General features: G+C 47.6%; 1 protein-coding gene across 8 annotated transcripts in view; it reads left to right on the forward strand.

Annotated features, from left to right (window-relative positions):
- Vps13D (vacuolar protein sorting 13D) overlaps window positions 1-18,233 on the forward strand; it is a 249,867-nt gene that overhangs the window by 215,104 nt on the left and 16,530 nt on the right. For all 8 annotated transcript variants that reach the window (XM_069324372.1, XM_069324377.1, XM_045763846.2 and 5 more), the window contains 2 exons: window positions 13,085-13,284; window positions 13,702-13,814. In XM_069324372.1, coding sequence (XP_069180473.1) covers window positions 13,085-13,284; window positions 13,702-13,814 — 313 coding nt within the window. The remainder of the gene's footprint in view (window positions 1-13,084; window positions 13,285-13,701; window positions 13,815-18,233) is intronic.

Here is an 18,233-nt window from a genome sequence, read left to right on the forward strand (position 1 = left end):
TATATATATATACAGTATATATATATATACAGTATATATATATATACAGTATATATATATATACAGTATATATATATATATATATATAATGTGCATTACTTACAATATGTTTTCAATATCTGGCACCCTGTGTTTTGTGTTTGATATTAACAAAGCTGTGTGTGAACTGTGTTGATAATTACTATTGCTATGGCACAATCCAAAGTAATTAATTTCAAATATAATTTGTACGTAGTGATGCTCATGCCTTAAAATGTCTCAAACAAGCAGTACTGTATTATGTTATGTCGTGTGTGGTGTGGTGTTTTTAATGTGGGGTCAGTGTTTGAAAAAAAAAAAAAGCAACATCTATGCCAAAAGAGGGCAGAAGTAAAGGTGTGGCATAAAATGGAACCCAATGCTTATGAACAATTGTTGTAGGCTCTCTTGTCACCACTTACTAGTCACCATCATTTGAACCTTACCATAAGACATCACCACTTAATTGTAAGTCACCACCACTACTACACCTTTGCATCTATAACACAGGTTATAAAAGGATACATATCTCTTACTTTGACATGAATAAACACTGTATTTCTGGGGCGAGCCCCTTCGGCTTCCCGGTCAAAGCGGCATCAGTCAAAGTGAATAGAGTTCTGCCTCTCAGTGACCATGAGCCAGAACCTGCCCCCCCCCCCCCCCCCCCCTCACCCTCAGAGAGGCACGAGGAGCAATGGCCTATAGAAACCCTTATGTGATTGGATTCATTTTATGTCTGGCATCAACTGGATCAGGCACCCAGAATGGTAGGCTCCCCAACACAAATCCTATCTCATTAAAAATTTGCTACTGAAAGTTGAACTGTTAAGCAGCGCTCCCCAAACTAAAAACAAGCAAACGAGCATGACGTCACAACCGTCACCACGCCGCTGTCTGCACAGCTCCCCTCTCCCGGGAGGGGACAGTGGGGGAGTTCCAGACCTGCTATCCACCCCTAGTTCTGACGCTGGTGTGAGACCTGGCAGTCGTGCGACTCTGGTCCCTGACGTTGTCCAGTGCTGTGCCCTGTGGTGTGGTCCTGTTCTGAGGTGGTGTGCGGACCAGGAGTAATTTCACTGGTACTCAGGCTGCATGCGCCTAGAGTTACCTTCCCTCGGTGCCCTGTAAGTACTGCCCTTGTGGCTTGGGGTTACCTTCCACAAGTCGCTTGGGACCCACCTCCACTGTGGTCCTTTGCTGCTCAGTGATTGCCCGCCCTTGGAGTCAGCTGGGGTGTTTCTTGTGCCACTGTTTGCCTCTGGGTAGGAGGAAGTTTCATCACTGGTAGGGGCTCAAGGTACTGTGCAGCTAGTTTTCAACATAAGATAACAGCCGGCTCTGTTCCACCTGGGAACTCTGTACTCGTGCAGGGTTTTCTTTTATTTTTGTTTGCTGCCTGGTGGGGATGGGGGGTTCTGCCTTGGTGGTGTTGACCCTTATATATATATTCTTGGTGGTCCTCCACTAGGGCCCCATGAGTGATCATATCACAGGGGTTCAGCACTAAGTAGTTTGCTTGGTAGTTTGGGGTGCTGGGGTGCCAGTTAGCAGTACCTTGCCTAGGCTTCCCTTAGCAGAGCGTCTAAGGGCCGTGGAAACCTCCATTAAGGCTCAGTGGTCCAATGGATGCGTCCCCTGGGTCCCATCTCACTTCGTGCGAGTTTGAGAGTTGTTCTGTCCCGTTGTGTCAAGGTGACAATCACCAGTTTTGCCTCTGTCATGCTGACTGTTGGGTCGGTGGCACCTTCGACCTGAAGTCCTGCGAGTGGTGTTCCTTGCTTGTACTCCAATACACCCAGTCCCCTAATCTTGATATTCGGGTGCAGGCAGCTTCGGCGTGGCATACGTGTTTTAGATGCTGCAGTATGCTAGGTTGGTAGCTCACCCGAATGCCCAAGGCTGCCCCGTTTTGGTTATAGAGACCCGGACTTGGGGCCGTTAGTCGCCTCGACTTTGGTTTCATCCACACCCCCTTGTCCTTTCCCTGCTGTTGTTTATTCTGTTCACTTCCCCCCCCCCCCCCCCCCCCCTCCCAGGCTCTGAAGCATCTGAATGTTTCGGAGTCAGGGCAGGGTTTAGTTGGTGGTGACACTCGGGCAGTTTCTGGGGATACACCATATGGAGTGGTGAAGGAGGCATTCGAAACAGTTCCTCCAACCAGTTCTTGTGGGTCTGACCAGCGGGCCCCCATCTTTCCAGCTTTTCTGGTGGTCCTGGTGTAGAGGTTCTCGGGGCAGGGGAAGGGGTTGACTTGGGGGGCTTGGTCCGCGTTTGACCCCGCTTGAGTGTTGGTATCCTCTGACCAGGGCTTGTTGTTGCAGGGGGTGGGGTTTTCTTATCCTCCCTTCCTGTACGAGTTTGATATGGCATTTGCTCCTCCCCGGGGTTCGGATCCGGGTTCCCTTGGATTCTTCAGTCCCTTTCTTCTGGAGGTTTTCGGCCTCCTGCATCCCACCTCATGAGGTGCGGGTGGCCCATGCGGCTTACCTCCTGCGTGACCCGGATTATGGCTTGATAATGGATCCTGCCTCTTTCAAGTTTGGTTCTTCATTTCCTTACTGGGTGCATTACGAGGTTCCAGAGTCATCCTGCTTGGCAGACTGTCCTCTTTTTCCATTGGGGGCGTGGCATGTGTTCTGTTGGTCCCGCACCCTTGAGTGGCTAGAGGCTCTCATGGTTGTTCAGGTTTACCTGGGAGGGTGAATTTGAATGCCTCCAGGCATATTTGTTAGCCCCTGCCTTTCCTTGGGATGTTGGCCTGGTGCAGGTTCCCTCCCTTTCGGCGACCCTGGTAGCTGAGGACTTGCGCACCCGTGGCCATTTTGCTTCGGTCCTCCATTTCTTTTTACCTTCTCGACCTGTCTTCAGACTGGCTTGAGGAGAATGTGGAGACACTGGGTGCCGATCCTGGGCCTGATGCGCTGGTCTCAGTGGTGCAAGCATCTGCTGCCCTGTTGAAGCTGTTTGCGTAAATCCTGCGGGAAGCGGTGTCTCTGTTCTTTGCTTCTCACCTCGCATGCTGTCAGGTGGTGCTCGCTCAGTCCTTGGAATCCACTTGGGGCCCCCCTGGCTCTTAGGTTTTCTATGCCTTTTTATCCTTTAGCTGTTTGCGGAGTCTGTGGTGGTGCAGTATCTGCAGGCAGCTTCTTCTAGTTGTCGTCCCATGTCAAACTTGTTGGTTCTCTGGAGAGTGGGTGGGGGGGCTGTGAAGGCTCTTCCCAGAAGGGTTATGTCAGAGCTTGGGGTTCTTCTTGCTGTGGTAGGTTGGTGGTGCCAGTTTCAGAGCCGACGCAGCCTTCAGTGTTGGCGACATCTGGTCAGCACGGTGATCACTCTGCTACCCTGCTTCTTGTAAGGGGCGTCGGCCCTTTCGCGGTTTGCCCCGTTAATGGAGCAGTCAGGTGGAGGCTCACTTTGTTTGCTCATGCCTGGTCCCACAATTTGTGGGGGGTTTCAGGTTGTTTCCTCCGGCCTGCAGTGGCATTGGGTGGCTCCTCCTCCTTTGGGGGGTTCGGGGGGACAGGCCTTTTGTCCTGCGTTCTGTCAGCTCATCTTGGAGTGGGTGCTCTTGGGTGTTGTCAAAACGACCCCATCCCTCAGGTGGGTTTCCCCACCTGTTTCCAGTTTGGAAAAGGGACTGTGGGGATCTGAGGTTCAGTTTGGAATTGTCGTGTCTGAACCCCTGGATCTTTTGCCCTTCCTTTTGGATGACCACTCTGTCCCATGTCCAGCTTCTTTTGGAGCTGGGCTGTCTCTGGATGGTGTCTCTGAACCTCCGGGACACATATTGGCACCTCCCAATTCATCCGGGGGTTCAGGGACTGGCTCGGTTTTGGGGTGTCAAACTTACCGCATTCATTGCCTTCCATTCACCTTGAATCTGGTACCACGCATTTTCACACGCCTTACCCAGGTCATGGTGACCTGCTTACATCTGCTAGGGGTTCGGGTTCTGGCCTACCTCGAAGACTGACTGGTGTGAGCTCCCAGCCAGTCCGCATGTCTGCCTTCTCCAGATATTCCTCTCACTGCTCACATACCACACATTTTGGAGAATACTTCTCTCAGCAAGCACATAATCAAACTCTGTTGTTCAATTCTATCATTTACCTGTAACATGTATATGTATATCTGTACTGTATCCTTATACAGTATTTATAATGTGTATTAGTAACAGAAAACTCTTTAACACTTTCGCATCCCCAGCGTGCGTGCCCCAGCCCACCCCAAGGTGGGCCGAGCGTTTCCCATGAGCGTGCACCCACACTAAAATGTGTGTACTCTTTTTTGCAGTTTTCTCATGTCATTTTCGTGTTACATTGTTCATTTTGGAATTGTTTGCAATAGAATTCTCTAAAGGGATATATATGCATATAAGATCAAAAAGCCTGCCGTGCCACCTGCAACAAACTAAAAAATCAGCTGAGCGTTACCTGTGAGCGAGCACCCATACGCACACCAACACTAAAATGTGTATACTTTGTTCAGTTTTCTCACCTCAATTTCAATGCTACATCATTCATTCTGGTATCAAATTGTTTGCAGTCTAAACGTGTGCATTTTAAAACTAGTCCCTTGATGATCGGGAAACAAATGGAATTTTAACAAATATTTTAATTTTGGACTCAAAATGCGTCACTGCCAAACATCCGTCGAGTTGTTTATGGACGCAGTATCCATCCCCGCCGAATGTAAGTGCTAATTGGATAAATATTTCAATCCTTAGCCATTGTCCTTTAATCGTGGGTCACCCATTACCTGGCATTCGTTCTCGTGATCTAGTCCCACTTTACCATTGGATCAACCTTTATAATTATTTATAATGCTTAGGCATCATACCAGCCTCATTTAGTAATCTGCTCCAAAATACTACTTTTCATTCACGCTTCTGTCATCAAATGGTATACATTTTATGCAATTAAAATGTCCACGTTCAGCATTTCAAACTTAAGAATCTCACACAAACACCTTTAAGTTTCACATTATGAGTAGGAATGCTATCCAGTTATTACACACAGATATCACAATAGCATGATGTATCAAATGAATAAATCCACAAGGGCTTGTGATAAGGGTTCGAACCTATGCCCGGGATGATCCCAGATGCACCTTAGTCGACTATGCCACGACACGGTAAAAGAATTGCAACCTAGAGTGCTACTGCCCTCACGAGATTACAACTCCAGGTTGCAATTCTTTTTCCATGCCGTGGCATAGGCGACTAAAGCGCGTTTGGGATCATCCCGGGCATAGGTTCAAACCCTCATCACGGCCCTTGTGGATTTGTTTATCCAGTTATTGTTTAAACTATAATTCTAAGGTTTGTGTTGCACTCTGAATTTTGAACAATGCAATAATGGTAATATCTTGAATTTGCTTGGTCATGCTTTTGAGTGTTCACAATGTTAATTAGTGGTTTTTGTGCTTTGTATATCCTTTAGTGATGATAGCTACTGGGTGAAGTATTTTATAACGTGTGTGGTTTGCGTGTGTATAAGTATACTTTCTCTAATGTGTGTTATGTATTTGTCTTTGTATTAATGTATATTAGTATATAATATATTATTTAGATATGTAAATACTATAAATACACAAGAACAGTATGCATAGTATTAACTGAAAATAATAATTCTCATACAGAGACCAAGTTGATCGCGACAGAAATTCACTTGAAAAACCCTTGTTTATTTATTTAGACAATTGTGTTCCTTTCTGGCCAGGAAAAATATTGTTTATCTGAAAATTCATCACAGTTCTGTCTAGATTCATTAAATACTGTAAACTCAAGATGTGATTAAAAAAATAAGGGTACTCACCAAGGGTCCAGGACTTCAGCTATATAAAATCTTGAATGTTGTTTCGGTTAGGTTTGATTAAGACGACTTTGGTTGCCACAGCAAAGCATGAAGTTGGTCCTAGTGGTTATGCATGAAGGATGAAAGTGAAAGAGCACCGACTCTATTTAAAGAAGGGGGGAACTAATAGCACTGACCTCTATGATGAAGTAGGGTTAAGCAAAAGGTGGTGTTAGACATACAACTATAACAAAAATGATATGAACACCACCACAGAAACCAACTACTGTACGAAGAGCCAGAAATTTTCTGGATCTGGTGAAGAACCAGAAAGCACTGCAATTACTGTCAGGCAGCCTCCTATTAATAGGAAGAAACCCAAGGGGGTTCACTTGTGATGAATAAAGTTATAACAGTGATATTGGGAAAGGTAATTTTTACTGGGTATGCAGGAAAGATATAAGATATATCTATTTGAAGCAACTTAACATACCTTCTCGATGTGTCCATCTAGCAATGTTGCTTCTATAGTGGTGCTTGAAGTTTATAATTATGCTTTGATCCATGGGTTGGAGCAAAAGTTGTATCAAGAACCAAGTAATTACCACTGAAATCACTGACATTACCTGTTTTCATAGCTGGCATAAAGCAAGGGTGTTCCAAAATTTCTGTGGTATATCCAAAAATATTATGGAAATTTATGCTACATTGCAATGTAAGAAACCAAAACAAACGTGGGTTGGTAGACTTTAGTGGGTCATGTGGACGAGCAGCACTTGTGTGGTAGTTAGGGCAGATGACTGGCCAAATAGTTATCTTCCTCCCACCCTTTCCCACCACTCTATGTTGTATCGCCTCTTCTGCTCTCACAACCCGTCCATAAACTTACTTCAACAATTATGTCATTGCCTCTGCAACAATCGCTCTCAGAACCTAATCACAAACTTTATTTGGACAATACAGTAATGACTGACTGGTCAGTCTGAGTAAGCTGTATCTGGCAATCAAGTTTGATCGGTAGATTTTAATATAAATTAAAACCATTTGTGCTAATTGTTACATCTCGTGACTACGTGTTTGTTTTTGCTTTCAGTAATTTTTCCTGCGCCAGCTTTCCTGTGTGTGTGAAGCTTTTTGCCATATTGCTGCTCGTCACCTAATTGGCATTTCTTTCATTTGTATGTCAATATCTTGAAGATATGCTTCATATAAGGCATATGTATTTTTAAATTATAATTATCATGGAAGTGCGAGTGAATACTTGTTCATTGGAGATACTGTAATTGATAACTGTTATTTTATGATTAGGAATGATTTGTTTAAATTTACACATTTTAAAAACATATATACTGGTAATATGAATTTATCAAAGTAAATACAAATTTAAGTCCAAAGTTTATCCTGATAAATTCCAAATAACTTTTATTAATTGAGCAGTTGTATGTTAATTTTTAGTAAAATAATTATAATTCGCATTTTGAATTTTACTTTTTAATTTTCAGCTATTTCTTCTTGTGCAGGTACATTCATTTACTTACCTATTACGAAACTTTCTGAGGGGAGCCCCTATGGCTCCCCGGAGCTATCCAGGCTGAAATGGATATCCCTAACTTTGGCATCAGTCGATGTGGGTGGAGTTCTAGGCCTACCGGGGACCATGAGCCAGAACCTGGCCCCTTCAGAGAGGCACGAGGAGCATAGGCCTATAGAAATGCACATGTGATTTTGGAGCATTCAGTATCTGCCATCGACCGGGACAGGCACCCAGAAAGGTAAGCGCCCCAAAACAAACCCCTATTCTGGTGAAATTATTGCTACCCAAAGCCGAACAAGTGGATAGAACTCTCCTAAAAGAAATATGCCACGCGCGCCACGGCCTCTGTGGCTGGGGAGGCGCCTTGGATTGATCTGGTTTCCCTTCTTCCCTGTTCCCGGATTCGCGCCTCTCCGGTTGTCTGCAGGGTCATTCGGTCTAGCCAGCCTGCAGTCGATCCCCGGCCCAATGACGTTCGTAAGTTTGCTGCGCTTGCAGCCGTCTTTGGCTACATGTCTTGGGCTGACATTCAGGCACGGGGCTTTTCGGGGGTCGAACAGGGTCCTAATTGCTCGCTACCTTGTAGATGTTCCTGGGCCTAGTTGGGCTTGTGTCGCTTTGGGTCAGCGGTTGCAGCCTGTCTCGACTTCGTGTTGAATGTGAGCACTTACTGCCTCCCGGATAAGTCCCTCTGTTATCGTTTTTGGTGAAGTAGTTCCAGGAATCCATAGGGGTTTCCCCCAGAAAACCAGCGATAAATGTAATTAAACGCCATTTTCTGGGCGAGTCCCGGAGGCTCCCCGGCAATTCTCCCTCCCGCCCTCCGGTCGGCGGTTTTCATGTACAGTATTTTAATCAGAACTGGGGTGTAGATCACTGGCACAGGGGTCTGGAGCTCCTCCCTTCACCTTCCCAGGAAGGGGGGAGCTGCACAGACATGCGATGTGGCTCGTGTGACGTCGTGCTCATATAACAGTTTTCATTTGGGGAGTTCTGTCCACTCGTTTGTCTATTTTCGTCGTTTTAACCAGAATAGGGGTTTGTTTTGGGGCGCTTACCTTTCCGGTCAATGGCAGATATTGAATGCTCCAAAATCACATGTGCATTTCTATAGGCCATTGCTCCTAGTGCCTTTCTGAGGGGGTCAGGGTCTGGCTCGTGGTCCCCAGTAGGCCTATAACTCCACCCACTTCGACTGATGCCAAAGTTAGGGGTATCCATATCAGCCTGGATAGCTCCGGGGAGCTGTAGGGGCTCCCCTCAGAAAATGGTGTTTCATTACATTCAACATTGGTTTTTTATATTGATAATGAAAAGTATTATTGTTATAATTATGATACAAAGCTTAGGTCTCGAAATACCTCTTAAGAGCATTGATTGGTGTTTGTGCTGAATGTAAAGTGAATGTTAAAACTTACCGTTACGACCGTCATGGCAGCAGTGACGCCTTACTTCACCTTTTGTGTGTGAGATGCCACATTAGCATATTGTTCATTTTAAGGCAACCAAAATGAGACATAATAAAGTTCTTGTATTTAGTTTTCATTATATAGAAAAACATACCTCTTTACCTTTAAAAATATAGAAAATTTTCCATAATTAACTTAGCTACTACCTTATCTACTGACCTTTTGGCTAAATAGAATGTTCATGGCTTGTATAGTGTTCATATAATGATGCAGAAATTAGTCAGCTGTTACTGATAAGTGACAAGCTGTTGATCAAATTGGTCAACATTACTAATCCTTACATCCTGGTATCTCATTTCCTCTCTCTCTCTCTCTCAATATCTCAGCATCGCAACATCCCAGTTACTTTGTCAAATTCAGGAGTCAGATTTTTATAGTGCAGAAAAATGTATAGTTTTGTATTAGGAAACTTTTGTATTGAACAGTAAACTAATAGAAAAGCATTTCCAAATATTTTTGTTTATTTCTTGCTGTTTTTTACTGACACTATATTCTGTTCCTAACTCACATTTAAATAACCTTAGAATATCTGGGGATGGGGGAGCCCTATCGGCTCCCTGAAGCTATCTGAACTGTTATAGATTTATATTAGTTTGGGGTCATCAATCAGTCCTTTGCCTACCGGGAACCACAAGCCAGAACCTGGCCCCCTCAGAGAGGTGCAGGGAGCAATGGCCTATGAGCACATTTAAAGTTTGACATAATTGCCACAGACCGAGGAAGGACCCTGAAAGTTAGGCGAAACAAAACAGACCTCTGTCTGGTTACACAATGCAAGTTATGTGCTGAAAAGAGAAGAAAAAAGAGAAAAACAAACAAACAAGCAACATGTCATCAAACTAGCAACCCCCCCTTCCCTCCCCCCCCCCCCCCCGTCATTAGCACTACCCCACTTCCCCCTCGCAGGGGGGGGGGGAGCTACCCCGGGAGAGACGGCACCACCCAAGTTCTTAAACTGATGTGCTGGCAGACGGACGTCGCCTCTACGACGGGAGGGGAGCCCCATCGGCTCCCCGAAGCTATCCAAGCTGAATAGGAGTGCTAGGAGTTCTTGCCTACCGGGGACCACGAGCCAGAACCTGGCCCCATCAGAGAGGCACGAGGAGCAATGGCCTATAGAAACCCCCTTGTGGTTGGGAGCATTCTATGTCTGCCATCGACCACCCAGAAAGGTAGGAGCCCCAAAACAAACCCATATTCTGGTAAAAATATTGCTACCGAAAGCTGAACGAGTGGACAGAACTCCCCAAACAAAATTATCTGTCGCTTCTGTCGGCCATGGGCTGGTTCTCACTTTTTGGTGGGGTGCTTGCCTAGTTGTGCTTGTGGGGGTTGATCTCTGGCTCTTGGGCCCCGCCTCTCCTGTCAGTTGACAGTTGTGCAGTTTCCTGAGCCTTCTGGGCTCTGTCTTCTCTACGGTTGCTCCTGTGGGTGGAGTCTGCCTCCACCACATAGCTTCTTAGGGATTTCTGCTTCCTTTCCCCTCTGACATTGATCGGGTTCTTTTTCGTGTCTATGGCTCCTTTGGGTACTCGGCTTCCTCCTGTGTCCCCTTGTGCATATGACCATACGGACATAAGACCAGAGGAACTGCAGAGGGCCTATTGGCCCGTTTGAGGCAGCTCCTATTTCTTCCCAACCATTCCCGCTCATATACATGTCCAACCCACTTTTGCACAAATCGTGGGGCCCCACCACCACATTACGCGGTAATTGGTTCCGCGAATCACCGAACCTGTTACCGTGCCGGTCATTCCTCAAGTCTTTCCTGATTCTACACTTATCCCTTTTATGCCCATTGTTTCGTGTCCAAAATGTGCTGCAAGGGTGGCGTGTGCCTCTGTCCCAGTTCTATTGTTCTGTGAAGATTGGTGACAATAAACACAACCACTCAGAGGCTGCATATGTTTTGTTGCGTATACAGTGGTATGTGGGTGTTATTTTGGTGGGCAATGGTGCGAGTTCAGCGTGCTGGGAGTCGGTACGGTTTCTCGCAAGTGTCTGTTCTAGAGCACACTTGCAGATCGCCTAGTTATTATTCGCTACTCTGCTGCTTCTATGTTCGGGCGATACCTCGCCGTTCTCCAAAGGTTGGCAGGCATATTAACTGGAAGTTTGGAACGGTTTGAGTTTCATGATTGGTCCTCCATAGAGCTTTGCTTCTCTCGTTAGGCTAATGCGTTTGGAGCAAGTATCTTATTGGGATAATCTGCTCACTCCACCACCCTTGTTCAGTGCTCCATCCTTGTTTACTCTTCTCCGCTTGGCGGGATTGAGTCGATGGCTCCAAAAAGGGGTGTTTGGTGTGGTGTGTTTGGTCACTTTGCGTGGGTCTTCAGTGACTTTTGTCCCTGTCTTTTGTTCTTTGTTGTCCTGTTGGGCTCTGCCTCGCATTTCGGCGCTTTTGGTTTCGTTGTCAACACCTGGGTCTTTCCCTCTCGGGACACTCATTCCTTGCCTAACTTCGGTGCCTGACTGTACCCTGCTGTCCATGAGGTTCATCGGGTATGTACGCCCTCCTCTACACATTTTGTGGTTGGTCGTGTGCCTTACTTCCCGGCCACTCCTTGGGCTGTATTCGGGGTTTTCCTTACCTATTCCCGTTTTTCCTCCTCCCATGCTCCATCTATTTGTGTATCTGGGTCAGTGCTTCTGGCCTATCCTGTTGTTTGGTGCTCAGGTGGGCCTCTGTCCATGTTCAGTTCCCTGCTTTTGGACTTCTCCGGTGTTCCGTTTTGGTACCGAGTTCCTGCGTTTTTCTGTGTAACTTCCTGCAGGCTTCGGTGTTGCTCTGTCTGTGGGGGGTTGTGGACTTTTGGTCTGCCGCTCCTGTCTTTCTGGTTTCTTTTCTTGGAACCAGGTTTGCTGGGTTCCGGTCCTGGCTCCGGTTTTTCTTTGTTCCTTTTCTGGAACGGGTGTGTTTGCTTTCCTGCGGTTCACGTCCTGGGTAGATCTCCTCTTGGATGCCTCTGGGACGCGTGCGTCTTTCTTCCCTGCTGGAGCTGGTTAGCTTGCTCCTTTGGGTTGCGGGGTTGCAGTTTTTCGATTCGCATTTTGCGTCTTCGTTCGTGGTGCTCGTTTCTCGTCATTTGCGTCGGCACTGGTGGGTTCCTTGTTGGTCTCCCACCTGCGTGTTTTGTCTTGGGGCGGTGTGTGGTTTTCCTGATGGTCCTTCCGGTTTTCCTATCACTACGAAGGGTCCTTCGGTCTTAGATAGGGTTGGCTTGTCTTCCCTTCAGGGTTGTTCCGGGTCTGTCGTCTGGGCTCGTGTCCTGTCACCTCATATTGGGTGGTGCCGGCGGAGCCGCTCCTGCTTGCGTTCGGTGTTGCAGTTCCTTCTGCTCCGTTCCACTTGCTGTCCTGGGCGTTGTTCGCCTGTGGCCTGCTCTTTAGTTCTGGTGCCATCCTGGTAGTTGGCCTGGGTGGTCTATTTTCTTCTCGTTTTGGTCTTTGTGTTGTCTGTGGTCTTGGTTTCTAGGTTAGGGCGCGTGGCATCCGCCTCCTGGCTCCTTCCCTGTTTACCTTATCTGTGGTGAAGTAGCTTTGGGGAGCCGACGGGGCTCCCCACAGAAAACCAGCGTTGAATGTAATGGAATGCCATTTTCTGGGTGAGTCCCGGAGGCTCCCTGGCATCCCTCTCTCCCTCCGGTCGGCGGCGTTTTTCGCGTATTTTGATATCCAGCCTAAGAACTGCCAGTTGGATCGCCGGCGTGGAGGGTCTAGGGCTCCCCCTTCCGCCTCCCGGGGAGGGGGATGCTGCGCAGATGGTGGCGCGGCGACGTGATGACGTCATGCTAGTTAGATAATTTTGTTTGGGGAGTTCTGTCCACTCGTTCAGCTTTCAGTAGCAATATTTTTACCAGAATAGGGGTTTGGTTTGGGGCGCCTACCTTTCTGGGTGCCTATCCCGGTCGATGGCAGACATAGAATGCTCCCAACCACAAGGGGGTTAATATAGGCCATTGCTCCTCGTGCCTCTCTGAGGGGGCCAGGTTCTGGCTCGTGGTCCCTGGTAGGCAAGAACTCCTAGCACTTTGACTGATGCCAGAAAGTTATTCATATCCATTCAGCCTGGATAGCTCCGAGGAACCTCCGGGACTCACCCAGAAAATAGCATTTCATTACATTCAATGCTGGTTTTTTGGCCATCATCCTTGCCATTTAACTTTTACTGTTTTGTGTCCACACAAGTTTTAATACCTCTTTCACATAAATTTAATGTGTCTTATGTGTACTTGAACCATTATTGATTTTACACATTATAGGGTCGCTGTCAGATGCTGTTGGTCATGTTACCATGGATGAGAAACACGAGGAACATCGACAGAAATTACGTGCCCTACAAGCAGTAAATGGGGCAGACCATATTGTGGCAGGTTTGCGAGGCCTTGGCTTAGGACTTTATGGTGGACTCACTAGTATTGTCTCACAAACATACACTGGAGCAACACAGGAAGGCTTTCCAGTAAGTTTCTTGGGCCAGATTCACAAAACAGTTACGCAAGTACTTATAAATGTGTACATCATTCCTCAAACTTTAATGGCTTTGGTTACATTCATTAAACAGTTTACAAGCATGAAAACATCCCAATCAACTGTTATTGTTATAAACAGCCTCCTGGTGCTTCGGAGCTCATTAACTGTTTAGCAATTGTAAACAAAGCCGCCAAAGATTGAGAAAAGATGTATAGGTTAGTAAGTGCTTGTGTGATTGCTTCGTGAATCTGGCCCCAGGTTGTTTATTTAGAGAATTTCTTAAATATTTAATAAAATATTGTTATTAAGGTTTCAAATTATCAAGTGATAAATGCCCTGTGGTAGCTAGTTTAAAGAAACTATAACATTTTTTATAAAAATTAACATTACAATGTTTACTTTGCAGGGATTCTTATCTGGCTTTGCTAAGGGAATGGTGGGCACAGTTACAAAGCCAGCCATTGGGTTATTGGATCTAGCAAGCAGCACATCTTTAGCTGTTCGTGACACAAGCAAAAAGTTAGTACAGTAGAGTATATTATATTTTAAGGAAAGGACATCAAAGTTTTATTAAATATTCAAACTTTTAATTTAAATTCAAGAGAATTACCAGTAAATAAATGAATTGATGAGATATAAATGGAGGGTTTAATAAAGAGAAGAGTATTTCATATAATGTATTCTTGGGATACTGGACAAAGAGTTAAAGTGCATGCACATGACAGCATGTTCCCCTCATTGATGGTGCCATGATGTAACTGGAAGGCTTGAGCTGCTTCGATTCTCTATTGTGCAATTCAAGTTCCTCTTCTGTCTGACTTGATGCCACCTATGTCATTGCATTGTATGGTAATCCATATACCAGTACTTGCATGTTCAATTCATATTGAAGTAGAGTTTAGTCAAGTTGCAGCCCCTGAGGAGCAACATGCTTTTTTGGGGGAACCCTTGTCGGCTTTCCGGAGCTATCCAGGCTGAATGGATGTGTATAACTTTCTGGCATCAGTCAATGTGCTTGGACTTTTTGCCTACCAGGGACCACGAGCCAGAACCTAGCCCCCCTCAGAGAGGCACGAGGAGCAATGGCCTATACAAAGCCCCCTGTGCTTGGGAAAATTCTATGTCTGCCATCGACTGAGACATGCACCCAGAAAGGTAGGCACCTCAAAACAAACCCCTATTCTGGTAAAAATATTGGTACCGAAAGCCGAACGAGTGGATAGTACTCCCCAAGCAAAATTAGCAAACTAGCATGACGTCATCACGCCGCCGCGCCACCATCTGTGCTTCCCCCCATTCCCCCGGAGGGGGAAGGGGGAGGGGGAGCACCAGATCACCGTGCCGGCAATCCAACCGTCAGTTCTTGGCTGATGTGATTCTGGAGAAGTCGTGTGCCGCTGGCTCTGGTTTTGTTTCAGTTCTGTGCCTTGTGGTGTGGGCATCTCTACAGGTGGTGTGTGAGCCAGGAGTAATATTCCACGGTACTCAGACTGCATGCGCCTAGGGTTCGCTTCCCTAGGTGCCCTGTAAGTATTGCCCTTGCGGCTTGGACCTCCTTCCACAAGTCTCCCTGGGATCTACCTCCGCTGTGTCTTTTACTACTCGGTACTTGGCTGCCCTTGGGGTCAGCAGGGGTTGTGTTGCCCTGGTTTGTCTATGGGTAGAAAGTAGTTTTCGTCACTGGTAGGGGCACAGGTACTGCACAGCTAGTTATTACCTGTTATAGCGGCCGGCTCGGTTCCGCCTTGGTACATTGTCCTCTTGCGGGGTTTTTCCTTTGTTTTTGTTTTTTCCTGCCTGGTTAGGGGGTTCTGCCTTGTCCTTTCCCTCCCTGTTGTTGGGGTCGGTGTGTGTGTTTTCTTGTGTTGGTGGTATCCCCCGGTAGGCCCCTGTGAGTGGACACGTCCCAGGGGTTCAGCTTTTAGAAGTTCTTTTGGTAGACTTGGGTGCCAGTTCACAGTACACTGCCTGGGCTTCCCTTAGCGTGTTAAAATGACTAAGGGCCCTGGAAAACCCCACAGGGGCTCCATGGTCTGGTGAATGTGACCCTTGAGTCCCCTCTCGCTTTTTACAAGCAAGCGAGTTTGAAGGTTGCTCTGTCTCCTTGTCTCGGGGAGACGTTCACTAGTTGTGCCTCCACCTCCTGCCTGTTGGGTCGGTATTCTTTTGGCCCGGAGTTGTGCGATGTTGTTGTATGTACGTGCTCCAGTTCACCCCATACTACTCATCATATGTGGGTGCAGGCAGCTGCTGCATTGCATGCTCGGTTCGGTTGCTGCAGGGTGCTTGGTTGGTTGCAGCCCCAGATGCCCCGAGACTGCCCCGTTTTGGTTATAGGAGTCCGGACATAGGGTTGAGAGTCGCTTCGGCTCTGGTTGCATCTGCTCCTCCTAGTCCTTCCTCTTCTGCCATGCATACTTCCTTTCCCCTTGCTTCCGGCTCCGAACCGTCGGCGGGTTTCGGAGTTGGGGCAGAGTCTAGTTGGGTTGAGTCTCGGGCAGTCTTGGGAGGGGGGGGGGTTTCCCTTTTCCGGGGTGGCGGCAGAGGCATTCGAGCCTGTTCTTCCAGCCGTGCCGTATGGGTCTGATCAATGGGCTCCATTCCTTAGTGTTTTTACGGCTGCCCCAGCTTTTTCTTGTGAGGCCAGGACTTTGAGGGGATGGCTCGGCCCCGGGTCCTGTCTTGGAGGTTCCAGGGGTTGGGGAGGGATTGCCTGGGGGGGCCCTAGGCCCCGTTTGCCCCGCTTGGGATTTTGTGCCCTCGGAGCGGGGCTTGCAGTTCCTCTTGAGTGAGGGTTTTCCTTCCCCCTCTGCATTCGTGTTGGTTTCGGGCCTACCCCCGACGACCTGGCCTGGTCGACGACCGGGCCGCGGGGACGCTAAGCCCCGGAAGCACCTCAAGGTAACCCCTCCCCGGGTTCAGTTCCATGTTCCTTCGGGTCCGTTGGTTCCGTAATTCCTGTGGTGGTTTTCACTGCTTCCTCACCTTTTTCTCTTGGACATGTACTTTTCTCCATGTTGCAATAATGTTCCCTTCGTATCGGGATCCCTGCATGTCCCTTGGGCTAGGGGTGCCTTTGGGCCCATATGTGCCTCTGTGCATTTGTGCTTGCTTCTCACATTTCTCGTTGGTTCACGAAACTCTTTGATACTTCCAATATTATTGGAAGGTCTGTTGACTTCCAGGGAGGCTTCTCTCTAGTCCTTTCTTAGACTCATTGGTCGTCTTCTTTCGATTCTGTTTTCGCATTATTTTGTCTTCGCATTCTCTCCTTCCTTTCTCGCCATTCCTATTGTTCGTTACATACACCTTCCTGGCGCCCTCCTCGGAAGATGGGTGTGTGGTTCGGACTTCAGGGGCTGGGGTGATTGTTTTGTTTTGGGCGGTGTTCACGTGTGTTGGTGTTCCGCATCCTTTCTCGCGGATTGTACGCCGTTCTCGCTCCTCTTCTCTCCAGTCATGACCCCCCTGGATACTCGAGGTGTTCTGGATTTTAAATGTGGGGCAGTCACCTAGTTCTTTTCTCTGCTTGCGGTGTAGCGCCTCCTCCACCTCTGTACTGCTGCACCTCGTCTTCTCCTACTGGGCGTGCACCTCTGGACATTCTTCACTAGTGATGCTCCTGGTACATTGCACGGCTTGGCTGTGTCGTGACACAGTCGGGTGTCTGTTCTGCAGGTGAGATTGTACTGTCTGGCGACATTGTTGGCCAGGTGCTGGTTCTTGCTTTTTGGTGGGGTGTTAGGTGGTGGTGTGTGTTTTGCTTGGCCACTTTGCGTGCGTCTTACAGTGACTTTACTTTGTCTGTGTCTCTTGTCCATAGTTGTAGTGTGGGGCGCAGCCCCGAATTTCGGTGCCTTTTGTTTAGTCTTTCGGCACCTGGGTCTTTCTCGATATCTGGACACTCCTTCGTTCCCTCAGTCCGTGCTTTTTGTATAATTATTCATTGACTCGGTCTCTGATCTCTGGTCACTCCTTTCTTGCCTATCTTAGGTGCCCGGCTGCACCCTTATATCCATGGAGTCCCTCTGTGTATGTGTGACCAACCACAAAACACAATGTGGTTAGTCGTGTACATTGCGTTACCTGCTGCTGCTTGGATCTTCGTCATTCGTCATGTTCGTTGTACTCTCTTGTCCCTAGCTGCCGGTGCTTGGACCATAATTCGGGACTTTTCCTTGCCTATTTCCGTTTTTCCTCCCTCTATGCTACACGTTGTTGTGTATCTTCGTCGGTGCTTATTGGCTATACTGATGTTAGGTGCTGGGGTGGGCCTCTGTCCATGTTCAGTTCCCTGATTTTGGACTGCCCCAGTGTTCAGTTATGGAACTGAGTTCTTTCACTTTTTCCTTGTTTCTCACTGCCAGCTTGTGTGTTGCAATGTCTGTGGGTGGTTGTTGACTTTTGATCAACCGCTCCTGCTCTTTCGGTTCTTTTTCTTTGGGATGGGAGGAGCTAGGATTCCGGTCCTGGCTATGACTTTTTTTTTTCTTTTCTGGGACATACATATTTGTTTCCTGCGGTACACGTTTGAGTAGTTCTCCTCCTGTATACCTCGGAGACGCGTGCGTCGTTCTTCCCTGCTGGAGCTGGTTGCGCTGCTCCTGTGGGTTTCGGGGTCGCTGTTTTCGCTTCATGTCTTGCACTTTATTTCACGGTGCTCATTTTCCTCGTTGGCTTCTGCCTGGGCCCCTGGCTCGTCTGTTTTCAGTCTTGTTGGTCCTGAGGGGGGTTCCTCCCGGACGGGGCGTGTCTGCTCGCCCGGGTTGGTTCCTTCCCAGCTCGCCGAGATTGAGTTCCTGGTTCCCTGGCTGCTGTTCCTTCTGGTTCTTTGCCAGCCTTGGTTGGGGGCGCTGCTTTGCCCGGTTTTTGATCCTGAGGGTCTTCTTGTGGTTCCGCCTCTTTTTGTGGATTGGTCCAGCCCTGTACGAGGCGGTT

This window comes from Procambarus clarkii, chromosome 14 (genome assembly GCF_040958095.1).
Source record: "Procambarus clarkii isolate CNS0578487 chromosome 14, FALCON_Pclarkii_2.0, whole genome shotgun sequence".
Classification (NCBI taxonomy): domain Eukaryota; kingdom Metazoa; phylum Arthropoda; class Malacostraca; order Decapoda; family Cambaridae; genus Procambarus; species Procambarus clarkii.